At 46.7% G+C, this 17,218-nt stretch overlaps 1 protein-coding gene across 1 annotated transcript in view; it reads left to right on the forward strand.

Moving 5' to 3' along the window:
• The window catches only part of LOC124619403 (probable ATP-dependent RNA helicase DDX43), an 86,127-nt gene that overhangs the window by 33,850 nt on the left and 35,059 nt on the right, over positions 1-17,218 (forward strand). Inside the window, exon 5 of the mRNA XM_047145759.1 lies at positions 5,171-5,391. Within this exon, the coding sequence (XP_047001715.1) occupies positions 5,171-5,391 (221 nt within the window). The remainder of the gene's footprint in view (positions 1-5,170; positions 5,392-17,218) is intronic.

Here is a 17,218-nt window from a genome sequence, read left to right on the forward strand (position 1 = left end):
CACCTATCTCTTGCAGGCAACCACTTTCTGCTTAACATGTACAACCGCATCTAGGCAGAGGGCACATTTCCTGGACACTGGCGTGAAGCCACCGTCATACCCTTACCGAAGCCCAGTAAGGACAAAACCTTCCTTCTAGCTACCGCCCAATCTCTCTTACCAGCTCTGTTTGCAAGATAATGGAATGTATGATTCATGCCCGGCTGGTGTGGTGGCTAGAGTCTCGACATTTACTAATGAATGCACAGTGTGGATTTTGAGGGCGATGTTTTGCAGTTGACCATCTCATTACTTCGTCCACCCATGTCATGAATGGTTTTCTGTGGAAATCCCAGACTGTGGCAGTGTTTTACGATTTGGAGAAGGCCTACGACACCTGCTGGAGATAAACTGGTATCCAGCGTAGTCATTACATGTGTGGCTTCCATGTGTGCCTGCCCTGTTTTCTTCAGGCATTTTTGCCAGACCGAGTTTCCAAGGTGCATGTGGGTTCTGCCTTGTCAGACACCTTTATCCAGGAAAATGGTGTGCCTCAGGGTTTTGTCCTGAGCTTCGTCCTCTTTGCTATCACCATTAACCCTATAATGACCTGTCTCTCGCTGGTCATCTCCGGCTCTTGTTGTAAGCGATTTTGCCATCTGTTGCAGTTCTACACGGGCCTGTCTCACTCAGCAGCATCTTCAGTGCTGTCTTGATCGTCTTTATTCGTGGAGCATTGCCAGTGGCTTTCGCTTTTCCCCTGACAAAACAGTCTGTATGAATTTCTGGCGGCGCAAATACTTTCTCCCACCATCTCTACATCATGGGCCTGTTGCCCTTCGGGTTCATTGAAACTACGAGATACCTGTTATTCATACTCAATAGGAAACACTCTTGTTCCTACCCTGTGTCTTACCTGGCAGCCCACTGTACGCAGTCCCTCAAGCTCTTACGTGTCCTCAATGGTACTTCCTGGAGTGCCGATCGACCACTCTCCTTTGTTTGTACTGGTCCCTTGTCCGTTCTAAACTCAACTATGAGTGCTTTGTTTATGCGTTAGCACGCCCATCCCTCTTATGCTGTCTCAACACTAACCATCATTGTGGCATCCGTTTGGCAACAGGCGCCTTTTACACCAGCTCGGTTGAGTGTCTGTCTGCTGAAGCTGCTGAACTACCAGAGTCCCACTGCCGTGACTTTCTCCTCAGCGGGTATGCATGCCGTTTGTCTGCCATGGATTGCCTTCCCTCCTATGCCTCCTTCTTTGATTCCTTTGATCTTCAGTATGAAACTCGTCCTTCTTCTCTGTTACCTCCTGGAGACCGCTTTCACCTTTTGATACAGTGGCTTAACTTCATCATACCTGCAACTTTCCCAGTGGGTGTGAACCCTTTCACCACCTTGGCTTCATGAAGTGGCCCATGTTAACCTTGGCCTTCGTTCGCTTCCTAAGGACTCTACTTCAGCCTCGGTCTATCGCCTTCAGTTTCATGACCTTCACATGGTCTTACGGCTCTCGGACTGACCATGGGGTCAGGTGTGCCTTTGTCATTGGTACCCGTGTCTTTCAATATTGGCTTCCGGCACACTCCTCAGTATTTACAGCCGAGCTCTTTGCCTTGTATCAGTCCATGGAGTACGTCTGGCAACACAGCCTTTCCAATTGTGTCCTCTGCTCAGACTCAGTCAGTGCCCTCCAAAATCTATGTGCGCTGTACACTGCTCATCCCTTAGTCTAGCGGTTTCAGGAAAACTGTCACTCGCTCACTCTTGGTGGAGCCAGTGTGATGTTTCTGTGGGTCCCCGGTCATGTCGGTCTGCCAGGAAACGAGGCTGCTGATGCTGCTGCCAAGGCTGTAGTCCTCGTACCTCAGCCCACAAGTACCTATATTCCCTCTGATGATATGTGCGTTGCCATCTGTCAGGAGGTGGTGTCCCTCTGGCATCGCCACTGGTCCGCCCTTCACAGGATAAGCTTCGGCTCATTAAGCCTCTCTCAGCACCTTGGACGACCTCCTCTCAACACTCCCGCCGGGAGTAGATTCCTTTAAGTCGGCTGCATATTGGTCACTGCCTTTTTATCTTCATTTGCTAAGTGGCACTACTGCACCACTTTGTACACATTGCACTTAAATTTTAACTGTCCACCACTTCCTGCTGGAATGCCCTTTTTTAACAATTTATGTTCCAACTTGGGTTTGCCATCTGATTTATCAGCTGTCTTAGCGGATGACTCGCGGGCTGTTGACCGCATTTTCCTTTTTATCCGCCAAAGCAATATGGCGAAGGCCATTTAATTTTTAGTTTTGGACCTCCATTTCTGCATGGTGGTTTTTAGCCCTTTTTCCACATGCCTGTTTTAGCTGTCTCCTATTCTGTCCATAGTGACTGACGTATAGTTATTTAACTCCTCTCTGTGTTTGTGTTTTATAGTTTTGACTTGGGCGCATGTGATCCCAGTTGTTTTTTGTGCCCTAAATAAAAAAAAGTAGATGCTGCATCATGAAGACACCCCATGTCACACAGCCACTTCTGTCACGGATGTTTTAACTTCAAAAGGCATTCTTGTTGTTCCAGAGCCCCCTATATAAGTGACAAGTGTCCTTGTGACTTTTTTCTTTTCCTGGAATTGAAAAAGTTTTAAAAGCATGTCATTTTTGGGACACCAGAAAGGATTCAAAAGAATGTGACAGACATGTTAAAGGCCCTATCAGTTGAAGCCTTTCATCGCTGCTACCAAGACTGTGAACGACAACTCCACCGGTGCGTAGCTGCCAAAGAGAACTACTCTGAAGAGGACAATATTGTTGTTTGAATGAAAGAAATAAAGAGGAAAAAAATACTTTGGTAGATAAAAGATGAGTTCATTACTTTTCTCACACATCTCATAGAAACTCAAGTGTATAATTAATGATCACAATATCCAACCTTCAGCTATTAAATTAATGTTAATGTGTGTCTTTAATGTGTATGTAGACTTAAAAGATTGTAGTATCGAAAGTTCTGATTAAGTGTTAAAGATTTTGGAGTGAAGGTACAAAATCACCAGATAGCAGCACCTCTTATTCTTCCGGGCTCTACAGTCCTTGATGGGCTTTGGGCTGTTCTAAGACAACATTCCCTTTGTCCTTGTCCAGTATCTTGTTTGTCTGTCCTCTGACACCAGTAATTTGTAAATTCTTTTGTGTCATCCAGGTATTGAAGTCTTGATCTTGCCTTGCTTCTTCGTCTGACTGGGCTTTGTAGCAGTGGTAGTTTTGTTTGGTTCTCATGTTCCGTGCGAAAAACCTGGCCAATCCATTTCATGCAGTTTATTTTAATGATTCAGTATGTTTGTAAAGCTCAAAATTATATCATCTAAGCCATGCTTTATCTTTATTAGTCACCCTATAGATTTCGCATTACACCTTTTGTTCAAAACATTGTATCAGCTGTTTGCACTGTTGTCAGTGTCCAGGTTTCTCAGCCATGTGTTAATACTGGGTGTATTAAAGTTTTATAATGTTGGTGCTTTGTTCATATGGTCAAATTTCTGGACTTAAATCATGGGGGCTGCCCTTAACATCATTTATTAGCTAGGTGGATGTGCCACTTCATTTCCATACTAATATTTTGTCGTATTACCAGTGTGTCCTGACAAATTCTCTAGCAAATTTTATTTGCATGTAGGCAGTTCTAACATTGCGTTTAGTTCCAGTTGTAGTATTTGCATGTCTTTGGTTTCACTAACATTGCCTTCCAGTCCCATTTCTATTGCTGCTGCCACCAGTGCCCTGTGTTTCTTTAGCAGCTAGTTCTGTTCTTGCAGTAATATCCACATCATCTGCATTGGTCAGAACCTGCACCATTATATTGTATAATGTGCCTGTTGTGTTGATTTGTGCTGTCCTTATTACAAATGTACAAGCTATAGGAGAATTACATTATTGAACACCACTGAGAAAATATTCTCCACCCTGCTTCGTACCATGTAAAACTTTTTGCAGAAAAAGTGATTATGAGATATCAGGGAGGCTTTACATCTGGCAGATCAGCCTTTGACCAAATATCCACCATGGTGGGAGATATCAGGGAGGCTTTAGATCTGGCAGATCAACCTCTGACCAAATATCCACCGTGGTGCATATATTGGAAAAAACAATAAAGTATAGAAACTCATTATAACGACCCTGAAACTTTGTTGCAGATTAAAACTATGCTGGACAGAGACTCGAACTCTGGAACTTTGCCTTTTGTGAGCTCTCTCTCTACTACCTGAGCTACCCAAATACAACTCACGACCCATTCTCACAGCTTTACTTTGGCCTGTATGTCTCCTACCTTCCAAACTTCACCGAAGCTGTCCTGCGAACAATTCTGTTGGTATTCCTCCAGGCCCACTATATTAAGTTCCACTCTCTCCTTACTTTTCCAGCAAACTTTCTCTAAGCTAATCTCATTCAATAATTCCTCCAGAGATACTATGATGTTTCAAATGAGAATGTAGATTGTTAAGGGATCATGAATTATAATTTATCCAAACACTCGGTGAACATTAACACTTTGATAAAATTCAACATTTCTGTGTACATGCCACAATTTGCTACCAATCGCTTCCACCAATCAGTCGTGGCATGGACATGCTATAAGAGCATTAAGATAGCTACTGAGCAGTGCTAACGAATGCACTATCGAAGCTCGGCTCACTCCATCCTGGCCGAGAGCCCAACCACAACTAACTCACCCCGCAACTGTAACTGGTCTCCAGTGTATTGCCAACCAGCAAAGATTAACTTGTACCATATAGTTTTTGATTTTAAAGCAACATATGACACCGTAAAAATAATTAAGTTTGCGAAGCCACGAATGAACTGGGCACACCACAACAGTTAATAAACCTCAGAAGTTTGACTGAGGAAATAGTAGTATATAAAGTACAGATATAAGGAAAATTTTGAAGCTGTGGACTGAGGGTAGCACTAGAGGAGCCAATGAAGACAGGTCAGATCGACACAACAGGCACAGTATACAGTAGAAGCACCTCGACTGTGCAAGTTGGTACCTTTACTCCATAATTAGTTGAGTAAACAGAAACGTAGCTGTATGTAAGATATTCAGAACGGTTGTTATTGAAATACTATATGCATGAAGTTTGTTCCTGTGCTCCGTTTGTACTGTGAAGCTGAAACACTAAACATTTCTGTTTTACCAGACTTATCCAAAACAATATTGAAGTTTCATATGTCTTTGAAGAAGGAGAGGAGCCCATTCCAAACCCTGTCACGACTTTTGAGCAATGTTTTGCAAATTTCCCAGAAATTCTGGATGAAATTTACAAGCAGAATTTCAAATCTCCATCTCCAATACAGAGTCAGGCTTGGCCTGTTTTGCTTAAAGGGTACGACTTGATTGGTATTGCGCAAACTGGAACAGGTATGTATTTTGTATTTTTAATAGTAGTGACACACATTCCTAATGTAATAGAAAAGAAAAACATAGTGCTTTGTCAGTTTCACACAGAATGCTCTGAACGTTTATTTACTTATTATTCATAGAGGGAAGGTTAATTTGCCTTAAAACAAATAAAATTTTGGAGATAAAGGTTGTTAGTCATAATGAAAATACTGTGTTAGAGATGGAGTAGATGGTTTTCACCATCTGTATTCATCAATTGCAATTTTAACTTAAAACGTCCTTGTCGATGGGATTTGCTTTCCTTTGGTGAGCATGTTATTGGATAATGTGGAGCCTTGCGCCTTTGCTTTAATATTTCCCAATTCTTGCTTCAGACCTAACTACTGATGGTCCTGGGTGTACTGTAAACTTGGGACATGGGTAGCATCCAGTGGTGAAACATTATGTATTTCTGATAGGGGAGGATTGCCAGGATAGTATAGTTGCAAGGTGTGCTGCATGCAGATGTGTGAGATGGCTCTTCGGGTGACAGAATTTAGTGGGCAACTTCTAGGAACCTCTCCCTTAAAGTACATGAGTTCATTTGGATGTACCGTATAAATCCCTAGTGGTCACTAGGAACAAGTGTGGAACCCACAATTCTCTTAGTGGAGTATGTGCTCTAGCAAAGATCACCGATACTCACAGCTAAAAGGACTTGACAGAATTGTCCCTCACACACCGTACAGCGGTACAGTTCAGAAAAGTCGCCCAGAACCTTGAGTCAGTGGAGACATATCAAATGGGATGAGAAGGGAAGACTAATTGTTGGGGACTGCACTGGATGAGATTTGAAAATCTGAGAGCTTAACAGTGGAAGACAGGTAGTATGCAGGACAGAGGTTACTATTAAAACATCATGCATGAGTTAATAAGAGTGAAGAGCTAAGTACATTGTATGCAACAGAGGTGGGAGGACCATTCCTGCTGCAAGACTTGCCTTGTGCACCCTCCTACCAACCCCTATTCCAGCTCTGTAACTGGCAAAACGTATATTATCAAAGGGAGAGCCATGTGCAAAATGACACGTCATATACCAGCTGTTACGTAGACACTGTTCGGCCTTTTATATTGGCATGACTACCACCCAGTTACCAGACAGGATGAATAGTTGTAGAGAGAGGGTGTACGCCAGCCACACAAAGTATCCTGTTCCAGAGCATGCTCTAAAACATGACAGTCATGACCTCGGTGCCTGTTTCACCATACACGCCATCTGGATTCTTCCCCCCAGGCGCCAAATTCTCATAATTCTGCAGGTGGGAAATAGCACGTGTCCTTGGTTCTCGCCACCCATCTGGCCTTAATTTATGTTAATTCCTTCTTTCTTGGTATTCATTAACAGTAACTGCTCTTTTCTTCACTTCATTTTAGTTTTCTACATCTGTCATTTCCTGACCTGCATATTTTTTGCCACCCCCTCCCACCTCTTATACGTACAATGCACTTAGTTTTTCACTCTTATTAACTCGTGCATGATGTTTTAGTAGTAGTCACTGTGCCGCATACTACCCTGTCCTCCACTATCAAGCTCTCAGGTCTTCAAATCTCATCCGGTGCAGTCTCAAATAGTCAGTATTTTCTTCTCGTCCCATCTGGTAAGTCTCCCCTGATGTGGGGTTCTGGGTGACTTTTCTGAACTGTACTCCTTTAATTAAACCACTCCTGTCCTTTTCCTTCACCCCTCTTCTTTTCACTTCAACTCTTCTTCCAGGAGGAGCAGCCACTGTCTCCAAAAGTTTGTAAAAGTTAAACCATTTTGTGTGTGGGTTCTGCTGCCACCGCTAGGTGAGGTGATTTTTTTTTTTTTTTTTTTCTCTCTCTCCATTTACATTATATTGTCTAATATTCATTATCTTCATTGTTATAAACATTGATTATTGTAACTGGACACAGCAATTAAAAATATCCTCATTGCAAAATGAGTTTTTCCAGAAAGTATCACTCTTACTTTTGTAAACCCTCGTCGCCAGTTTTGAAGGCGTCGTTGCTACTGCTGTGGAGGCAGAGTTTGAGTGTTCGTGAAACGATTTCTGGTCCAGTACACCGCTAAGAAAGTTTCTCCCTTCTACTATTACGCCGCTATGCTCCAGGGTTCGGTAATAAAATAGGAGAGTAAAGGTTCTACAACCTTCCAACAAATTAGTAACAGTCACGTAAATGAGTTAAAAAAGGTTTATTAATCTTTAGGACTTGTTGATTGATTAAGTCTGCAACACTGCGTGTAATATAACACAAAAAAGGCCCTCAGTGACTAAGCGCAAATAATCATTGGTAAGCTTCACCGTACATAGCAAATGCAATTTTACCACAACTGTCTGTTCGCTTCTAAGAGTTCACTAAATGACATTCCCTGTCTAAATCAGCTCTGGACAATGATCTGTAACCAAGTGCTCTTCTATCTTCCGAATAAGCTTGTGTCTGTTGTCATCCAGTCATTGGTGGATTATACTCGGCCAGCAGTTGGCTGAGGCAAAGTCGATATCTTCGTCCTCAGTGCCATGGGTGGCACTGGTGGAACTCGCACAAGTAGTCTCTATGGCACTGGCACCAGCTCACATCTTTGTGCCTGCGGTGCTTTTGCTGTGGCCTTTGAAAGTACTGTTAGAACTGTAGAAATCTATCATATGACGTCACACTGGAGCGGTCTAAATTGAAACTGCTATGGCTTGCCAACAATACTTCTGCACACAAGGAATTTTGGTCAGTATGACATAGCAGTAGAAAAATGCAGTAACTTCAGCTTCCACAAGGAAATAAATTTTCGAAACGCCATGGACAACACCGCTCTCTTTCCATCGTGCAGCGGTGCATTCACTGCCGGATTAAAGTTTTTTTTAGTTGACGCCATTTAGATGAGTTGGGAACTTTTTCTGTGCACATGTTCTCTCTCTCTCTCTCTCTCTCTCTCTCTCTCTCTCTCTCTCTCTCTCTCTCTCTTTTTCCACTGGTAACTCATCAAGGGATACCAGAGATTGTCATTTAATGCAGTTAAATCAATACCTAGGAAACAGTTGCCCAGCTTGTCTGAGGATTATGCATTTGTGATTTCTGTCTGTTTCCATGTAGTTGCTTCTGCCACAGGTCCCTGTTTTTGTGTCAGTCTTTTCACACATCTATCACATATTTTGTGGTCTGTCATTATGCCACTCACCATACCAGTCAAAAACATTTGCACTTTGCATGCTTGGTATTGGTCTGTTCGTATTGCTACCTGACTGTGCATTGCTGTCGCACCATCTTTTAAAAGTAAACATGTTTTTCAATACTTAGTCATTTTGTTGCAGTTTGCATTCAGTTTATGTTGTTAGATAGTGTCGTATAGCTCTAGACATTAATTTGTATCTTGTAATCCAAATGTCATCCAAACTTGGTTTTTTACTATGTTGAGTCGTGTAACATAAAGAAACGAATATATTTTTCAGAAATGTTGTAGTTATTATGTTTTGTCTTATTCAAGGTCACTGATCTTAATTAAAGCTATTTGAATTTGAACCTGTCGGATATCCTTTGGAAGTTTGTTCTTAGCCTTGCCCAAAATTACCTGATTCATGCTTATACTCTGTTAGAACAGAAGTTACAGGAGTTTTTGTCAGTAATGATAGTTGAATTTTCTGCACTTTTTTAGAACTTAAGGGAGGCGTTACTTTTATTGTACTTGTGCTACAATTCTAAATTTGTAGTTTTTCATTTTGTGACATTTGCAATGAACACACCAATTTGATAAATCGGAGATTGTTGTTGCAAATGGTACTTCTCTATGATTATTTGACGTGGAATGACTCAGCTGGCTCTTTTGTTGTTTCAATTGTCACATGTACCTTGGGAAAAGCTTTAGCACTTTCATTCAGCTGATTCTAATTTTGATTGGTATGATTTAATCAGGGAGACAAAACAGTTTTCTTTGCCCCTGATTGTCCTTAGGAAAACTAAGTTTATTGTGCAGTTTCTCTCCTTGTCATTCTAGTAATGCCAACCAGAACCCTTGATGAATAGTAAGAGACCCTTCAGCAGGTATTTGTTAGACACAGTCACTTCAGGAGTTAGTGACCCACTCTCATGCTTTGCATTGGAAAGTTAAATGTGATCTGGTTTCTTGCGCCCCCCCCCCCCCCCTCCCCCGCACCACATAATCTACATTTCTTTCTCTATAGTTGTCATGTGCAGGTGTTTCCTGAAGTTACCATAGCTGATCACTAGACCTATGAGTGTACATTCTGTTCAATCCCAGGATTGCAGAGCTTCTCCTGAAACATTATATTGCCATCATGATCTTGGTATGCTTTTGTTTTTGAGTTTTACTCTAGTATTCTACGTGCTGCTTCCTGATTCAGCTATATAGTTTAGATTTTTACCGTTGCCTTAGTAGTGGTTAAGACAGGTTCTGGTTCAACAAATGGAGTCACCCTGTCCTATCCAATCACCTTGCTCATTACCGCTGATTCCTGAGTGACCAGGGACCCACAGCAGGTTTATCTGTTGCTTTCCCATAGTCTCCCTAGGATTTCATAGCATTTTCCAATCTGCTTTGGTCTCACTGCCAGATCGGATAGAGATTTCAGAGCTGCTTGACTGTCTGATAGATGTAGATGTTAAGATACATGTAGCATCTACACAGATTCTTTTCTGCACATACTCAGATAGTGGATATTTCCACCTGGAGAACTGTTGCTAGCTTCCTTAGAGAGACTGCTCTCTGTGATGTAGGCAGTGTGCTGCCACATACTTTGGCCCTAGTGCCTTCATCTGTTTGGGACAGGCAGTAAACTAGACAGTGTCTTGTAAACAATATTGTGATTCATTCCTCCACTGTTTCGTACTTCTAATTGTTGCATTAAAAGTTTTGTTGCAGCATCTGGAAGCATTTGTATTATCAACAACCATTTCTCTGACCATTCCTATGTTTACCACATTCATTATATTAGTGTGGGATTCTGGATATCCTAAAGGTTTCCAGTTTTTAACCAGTGTGACCCCACTGCTACCTCCCCCCCTGCGGGTTCGGGGGTAAGAATAGGCCCGCGGTATTCCTGCCTGTCGTAAGAGGCGACTAAAAGGAGTCTCAAATGTTTTGGCCTTAATGTGATGGTCCCCCTTGGGGTTTGACCTCCATTTTTCAAAATTCTACAGAAGTACGAGCCTTTTGGGGAAGGACACCTTACATGGTGTACCACTGGTCCTAAGTGCACTAAGACCTTGGCACTCAGCATTGCACCGGCGTTGTCACCACACCCATTATTCCTCAAATTGGGCCTAAACGCCTGATGGGTTGTCCAAGTTATGCCCATAGTGCATCTCCATCTGCACCAGCGATCATGATGGACTTTCCATGGCACCAGAAATCCAGCACGGTAGCCAGCCCGTTGTGGTGGGGTCGTCATGTACCCTCTAGGTTGTAGCCCCCTGACAACACAGGGATCGTACTGCCGATACCTGAGCTGCACCCTCCCCACGTTGGCCAAGGAGTAGATGCCCGTCTCCTTGGGGAATCAGGACTCCCGGCAATGGTCATCCTGCCAGGTGGCCCTTGCTGCGGCTGGGTGGCGCCCGTGGGGAGAGCCCCTGGTCGGAGTGGGTGGTATCGGGGCGGACGTTTCGCACATGAAACGTCAACACGTATCAGGTCGCTCTGCGGCCGAGTCTTCCAAAAGAAAAGGTACCGTTTCTAGTTCTGGTTCTCCTGCCCTTTCCCCCTTGGCCACTCCATGGGAGGAGGGACAGGCCCGCCGGCTTGGGGCGAAGTACTTCCCCCGCTATTTGGTCTGTTCTCGAACAGATGGGGGGACGTTCACCACCTCCAAGCCCATGTTCTTTGTTCAGCACATTGAGGACGTCTTCGGGGAAATCGAGGCTCTCAGCAAGATGCGATCAGGGTCCGTTCTTATCAAGACCACCTCTGCCACACAATCGGCGGCACTCCAGGCGTGCGACCGCCTAGGGGACATCCCAGTCTCCATTGTCCCACATCTGGCACTCAATAGGACGCAGGGGGTTATTTTTCATCGTGACCTCCTGCTACAATCTGATGAGGAGCTCAGGGCCAACCTCGAGCGCCGCGGCGTGCATTTCGTCCGGCGAGTCCAGCGCGGCCCCAAAGACCGTCGCATTGACACCGGGGCCTTTATCCTCGCCTTCGAGGGGGACGTTCTCCCGGAGAAGGTAAAGGTGATGTGCTACCGGTGCGACGTGCGACCTTATGTCCCGCCTCCTATGCGCTGTTTTCGGTGTTTGCGCTTTGGGCACATGTCGTCCCGGTGTGAGGCTGAGCCCCTTTGTGGCGACTGTGGGCGTCCTCTTCGTGAGGAACATACTTGCACCCCACCACCTCGGTGCCCTAATTGTCCTGGCGTCCACTCGCCTAGGTCCCCAGACTGCCCTGCCTATCAGAAGGAGAAAAAGATACAAGAGATCAAAACTTTGGATCGGCTCTCTTATTCTGAGGCCAGGAAGAAGTATGACCGCCTTCATCCCGTGTCACTAGCCACTTCGTTTGCCTCAGTTGTGTCCACTCCTTCCGCTGTATCCTCACCTCTATCCTGTCCCCCCTCCGCCTCCTCTGCCCATCAGGGGGCTCTGCCTCCGCCTCCCAAATCCCTCCCTTCCAACTCCTCCTCCCCCGCGGCCCCCACCCCCCCTGCCCCAGGGGCCACCCTTCCTCCTCCTCCTCCTCCCCCCACGCCACCTGAGAAGCGATCCTCTTCTCAGGCGTCCATCGGGGAAACGTTCCGGACCCCAGCTTCCGAGGTCCGGCGTTCCAAAACGGACCCCGCGCGTGAGGACCTTCTTCGGGTCCAGCCCACCATCCCTGTGCCTCCTCGGCCTTCCAAGAAGAAGTCTCTATCCCCCTCTCCACCCCGGCGCGTTTCATCTGACGCTTCATCCGTGAGTCGCTGCTCCCGGCCGTCCTCAGTTTCGCCGGGACGCTCTGCTGCCAGGTGTTCCGCCGGCCTTTTGTCGGCAAATGATGCGGCCCCTCCTACACCATCAGGGACAGCGGCCGCAGCTGGCGACGAGTCGATGGAACCGGATCCGCCTGCCGTCAGTTGTAGCGTTGTTGCCTCGCAACCTGGCCCTCCGCGGCCATCGAGGTGACCAGCTCTTCCCCGTCTCGTTCCCCCAACTTTTTGACTAGCAATGGCGTTGTTTCATTGGAACATAAGAGGTATTCGATCTAATCGGGAGGAATTACAACTGCTCCTCCGCCTGCACTGTCCGCTCGTCCTTGGTCTCCAGGAAACCAAGTTGCGCCCGACTGACCGTATTGCCTTTTCCCACTATACCTCGGAGCGGTATGACCTCGCCCCTGTGGACGGTATCCCAGCTCATGGTGGGGTCATGTTGCTCGTTCGGGACGATGTCTATTACCATCCCATCCCATTGACCACCCCACTCCAAGCAATAGCTATCCGCATTACTCTTTCTGCTTTTACTTTTTCAGTTTGTACCATCTACACTCCACCGTCATCTGCTGTTAGTTGGGCTGACATGATGCACCTGATCGATCAGCTTCCCCCGCCGTTCTTATTGTTTAGCGACTTCAATGCCCATCATCCCCTTTGGGGCTCTCCTGCATCCTGTCAAAGAGGCTCACTCTTGGCGGATGTCTTCAACCATCTCAATCTTGTCTGCCTCAATACCGGCGCCCCGACTTTCCTCTCGGACTCTACTCATACCTACTCCCACTTGGACCTCTCAATCTGTTCTACCACTCTTGCCCGTCGGTTCGAGAGGTATGTCCTTTCTGACACCTATTCGAGCGACCACTTCCCCTGTGTCGTTCGTCTCCTGCACCACACCCCATCCCCACGTCCTTCGCGCTGGAACATACTGAAAGCTGACTGGGGACTTTACTCCTCCCTGGCGACCTTTCCGGACCACGATTTTTCCAGCTGTGACAGTCAGGTCGAATACCTCACGGCTGTTATTATCCATGCTGCCGAACGTTCCATACCTCGTACTACTTCTTCTTCACGTCGCGTTTCCGTCCCCTGGTGGAACGAGGCTTGTAGGGACGCTATCCGTGCTCGACGACGTGCTTTACGCACCTTTCGCCGCCATCCTACGTTTGCGAATTGTATTGAATACAAACGACTCCGAGCGCAATGCCGTCGAGTCATCAAAGACAGCAAAAAAGCTTGCTGGGCCTCTTTCACGAGCTCCTTTACCAGTTTTACTCCCTCTTCCGTTGTTTGGGGTAGCCTGCGCCGGCTGTCGGGCATTAAGGCCCACTCCTCAGTACCTGGCCTGACCTCAGGTAATGAGGTCCTTGTTGATCCTGTGGCTGTCGCCAACGCCTTTGGCCGCTTTTTCGCGGAGGTTTCAAGCTCCGCCCATTACCATCCTGCCTTCCTTCCCAGGAAAGAGGCAGACGAGGCTCGGCGACCTTCCTTCCACTCGCTGAATCTGGAAACTTACAATGCCCCCTTTACTATGCGGGAACTCGAACGTGAGCTTGCACTGTCCCGGTCCTCTGCTCCGGGGCCAGATGCCATTCACGTTCAGATGCTGGCACACCTTTCTCCGGCGGGCAAAAGCTTCCTTCTTCGTACCTACAATCGCGTCTGGACCGAAGGTCAGGTCCCCATGCGTTGGCGTGACGCCGTTGTTGTTCCTATACCCAAACCCGGGAAGGATAGACACCTTCCTTCTAGTTACCGCCCCATTTCTCTTACAAGCTGTGTCTGTAAGGTGATGGAGCGCATGGTTAATGCTCGGTTAGTTTGGATTCTTGAATCTCGACGACTACTTACTAATGTCCAATGCGGCTTTCGTCGCCGCCACTCCGCTGTTGACCACCTTGTGACCTTGTCGACATTCATCATGAACAACTTTTTGCGAAGGCGCCAAACGGTAGCCGTGTTCTTCGACTTGGAGAAGGCTTATGATACCTGTTGGAGAGGAGGTATCCTCCGCACTATGCACAAGTGGGGCCTACGCGGTCGTCTGCCCCTTTTTATTGATTCCTTTTTAACGGATCGAAAGTTTAGGGTACGTGTGGGTTCCGTATTGTCCGACGTCTTCCTCCAGGAGAACGGAGTGCCTCAGGGCTCCGTCTTGAGCGTAGCCCTTTTTGCCATCGCGATCAATCCAATTATGGATTGCATTCCACCTAATGTCTCAGGCTCTCTCTTTGTCGATGACTTCGCGATCTACTGCAGTGCCCAGAGAACATGCCTCCTGGAGCGCTGCCTCCAGCGTTGTCTAGACAGCCTCTACTCATGGAGCGTGGCAAATGGCTTCCGGTTCTCTGAAGAGAAGACGGTTTGTATCAACTTTTGGCGATATAAAGCGTTCCTTCCGCCATCCTTACATCTCGGTCCCGTTGTTCTCCCATTCGTGGACACAACTAAGTTTCAAGGGCTCACGTTGGACCGGAAACTGTGTTGGTCTCCACATGTCTCTTATTTGGCGGCCCGTTGTACACGTTCCCTTAATGTCCTCAGAGTTCTTAGCGGTTCATCTTGGGGAGCGGATCGCACTGTCCTGCTTCGCTTGTATCGGTCCATAGTCCGATCGAAGCTGGATTATGGGAGCTTCGTCTACTCGTCCGCTCGGCCATCCCTCTTACGCCGGCTCAACTCCATCCACCATCGGGGGATACGTCTTGCGACCGGAGCCTTCTACACTAGTCCTGTCGAGAGTCTTTACGCTGAAGCTGCCGAGTTACCATTGACCTACCGGCGCGACATACTGCTGTGTCGGTATGCCTGCCGGCTGTTGTCTATGCCCGAACACCCCTCTTACCAGTCCTTCTTCGCCGATTCTCTCGACCGTCAGTACGGGTTGTATGTGTCTGCCCTGCTGCCCCCCCGGAGTCCGCTTCCGTCGCCTGCTTCGACAATTGGATTTTGCCCTCCCTACCACCTTCAGAGAGGGTGAGAGCCCGACACCACCTTGGCTCCAGGCTCCGGTCCCTATTTATCTCGACCTCAGCTCACTCCCGAAGGAGGGTACTCCAGCTGCAGTGTATTGCTCACGGTTTGTCGAACTTCGTGCTCGACTTGCTGGTCACACCTTTATTTACACCGATGGCTCCAAAACTGACGATGGTGTCGGCTGTGCCTTTGTCGTCGGGACCGCCACCTTTAAATACCGGCTCCTTGACCAATGTTCCAGCTTTACGGCCGAGCTTTTTGCTCTCCATCAGGCCATTCAGTATGCCCGCCGCCACCGCCATTCATCGTATGTACTTTGCACTGACTCCCTCAGTGCTCTTCAGAGCCTTGGGGCTCCCTATCCGGTCCATCCCTTGATTCAACGAATACAGCAGTCCCTCCATTCTTTCGCTGATAATGGCGGTTCTGTCAGCTTTCTATGGGTCCCCGGACATGTAGGAGTGCCTGGGAATGAGGCTGCGGGTGCTGCAGCCAAGGCTGCAGTCCTCCAGCCTCGGCCAGCCTCCCATTGTGTCCCGTCATCTGACGTTTGTGGGGATGTATGTAAGAGGCTTGTGTCCTTGTGGTGGGATGCTTGGTCATCCCTCCAAGGAAACAAGCTCCAGGCAGTAAAACCGCTCCCAACTGCTTGGACAACTTCCTCCCGACCATCTCGGCGCGAGGAGGTCCTTCTGACCAGGTTGCGGATTGGGCATTGCCGGTTTAGCCACCGCTACCTGCTCTCTGGTGACCCAGCCCCGCAGTGCCCTTGTGGTCAGGCATTAACGGTGCGCCATGTTTTATTGTCGTGTCCCCCGTTTTAGTCCATTTCGTGTTGTCCTGTCCCTACCATCTACCTTACCGGATGTTTTAGCTGATGACACTCGAGCAGCTGCTCGTCTTCTGCGTTTTATAACTTTAACTGGCTTGACCAAAGACATTTAACCTTTTTACTTATTTCATCTGCATCTTTGTCAGGTCCTTTTGATGTCCCCCCATCCCCTTGAGTTTTAGCAGGTTCCTTGTGCTCTAACACCAGTGACTGGGCGCTAATGACCTCAGCAGTTGAGCGCCCTTAAACCCTACCAAAAAAAAAAAAAAAAAAAAAAAAAAAACCACTGCTACCTCCATTTTAACCCAAAGATGTATTGGGGGGATGACCAGCATGGTCTCCATTCCAGCAGAGGGTGTGCTGCGAATTCTACATGTTAGGGCTAGACAGTCCAATCTCTACAGCTTCCCAAGCTCCTTAGCAGCCTCTTTCTGTTCTGTTCTATTGCACCATACTCAACACCCATAAATTATCATAGGTTTTATTACAGAGGTGTACATCTGATGCATGCCCGTGGGATGTAATCCCCAGTTTTTACCACAGGACCTTCCAATGCATGTGGGAGCTTCTTTTGCCTTGATACTTACGTTATTTATGTTAGAGATCCATGTTATTTTCGTATCCAAAGTTAACCCAAGATACTTTACTATCCCCTCTACTGGTAGAATTTGTTAAAAATCTTAAGATTCCATGTGTGTCTTGTATATGCTTCCTCGTGACTGGTACTAAAGTATATTTCCTGGGGCTAACCCTTAGATCCTGTTTGCTGCACCAAGTCTACACAATGTTCAGAATGCATTGTGTTATTGTTATAACGGTACTTTCACATTTGCAGAGTATTATTAATGACTATATCATCTGCATTTGTCATTAAAGGTAACCTTTAGCATTTAACTCTACAATGAGTCCCTCTATCACTATGTTCCACAGTAGTGGGGACAAGACCCTCATTGTGGACACACTCCGGTGGATTTTATTTTTCATCTACTCATCGTAGTCTTAACATATGCTCCTCCACAACTCTAACGATGGATTCAGAGGTCTCATTGCTAAAACCTCCCTCAGTATCTGGGAAGATGCAGAGAACAATTTCCTGAAA

Source organism: Schistocerca americana, chromosome 6 (genome assembly GCF_021461395.2).
Source record: "Schistocerca americana isolate TAMUIC-IGC-003095 chromosome 6, iqSchAmer2.1, whole genome shotgun sequence".
NCBI lineage: Eukaryota > Metazoa > Arthropoda > Insecta > Orthoptera > Acrididae > Schistocerca > Schistocerca americana.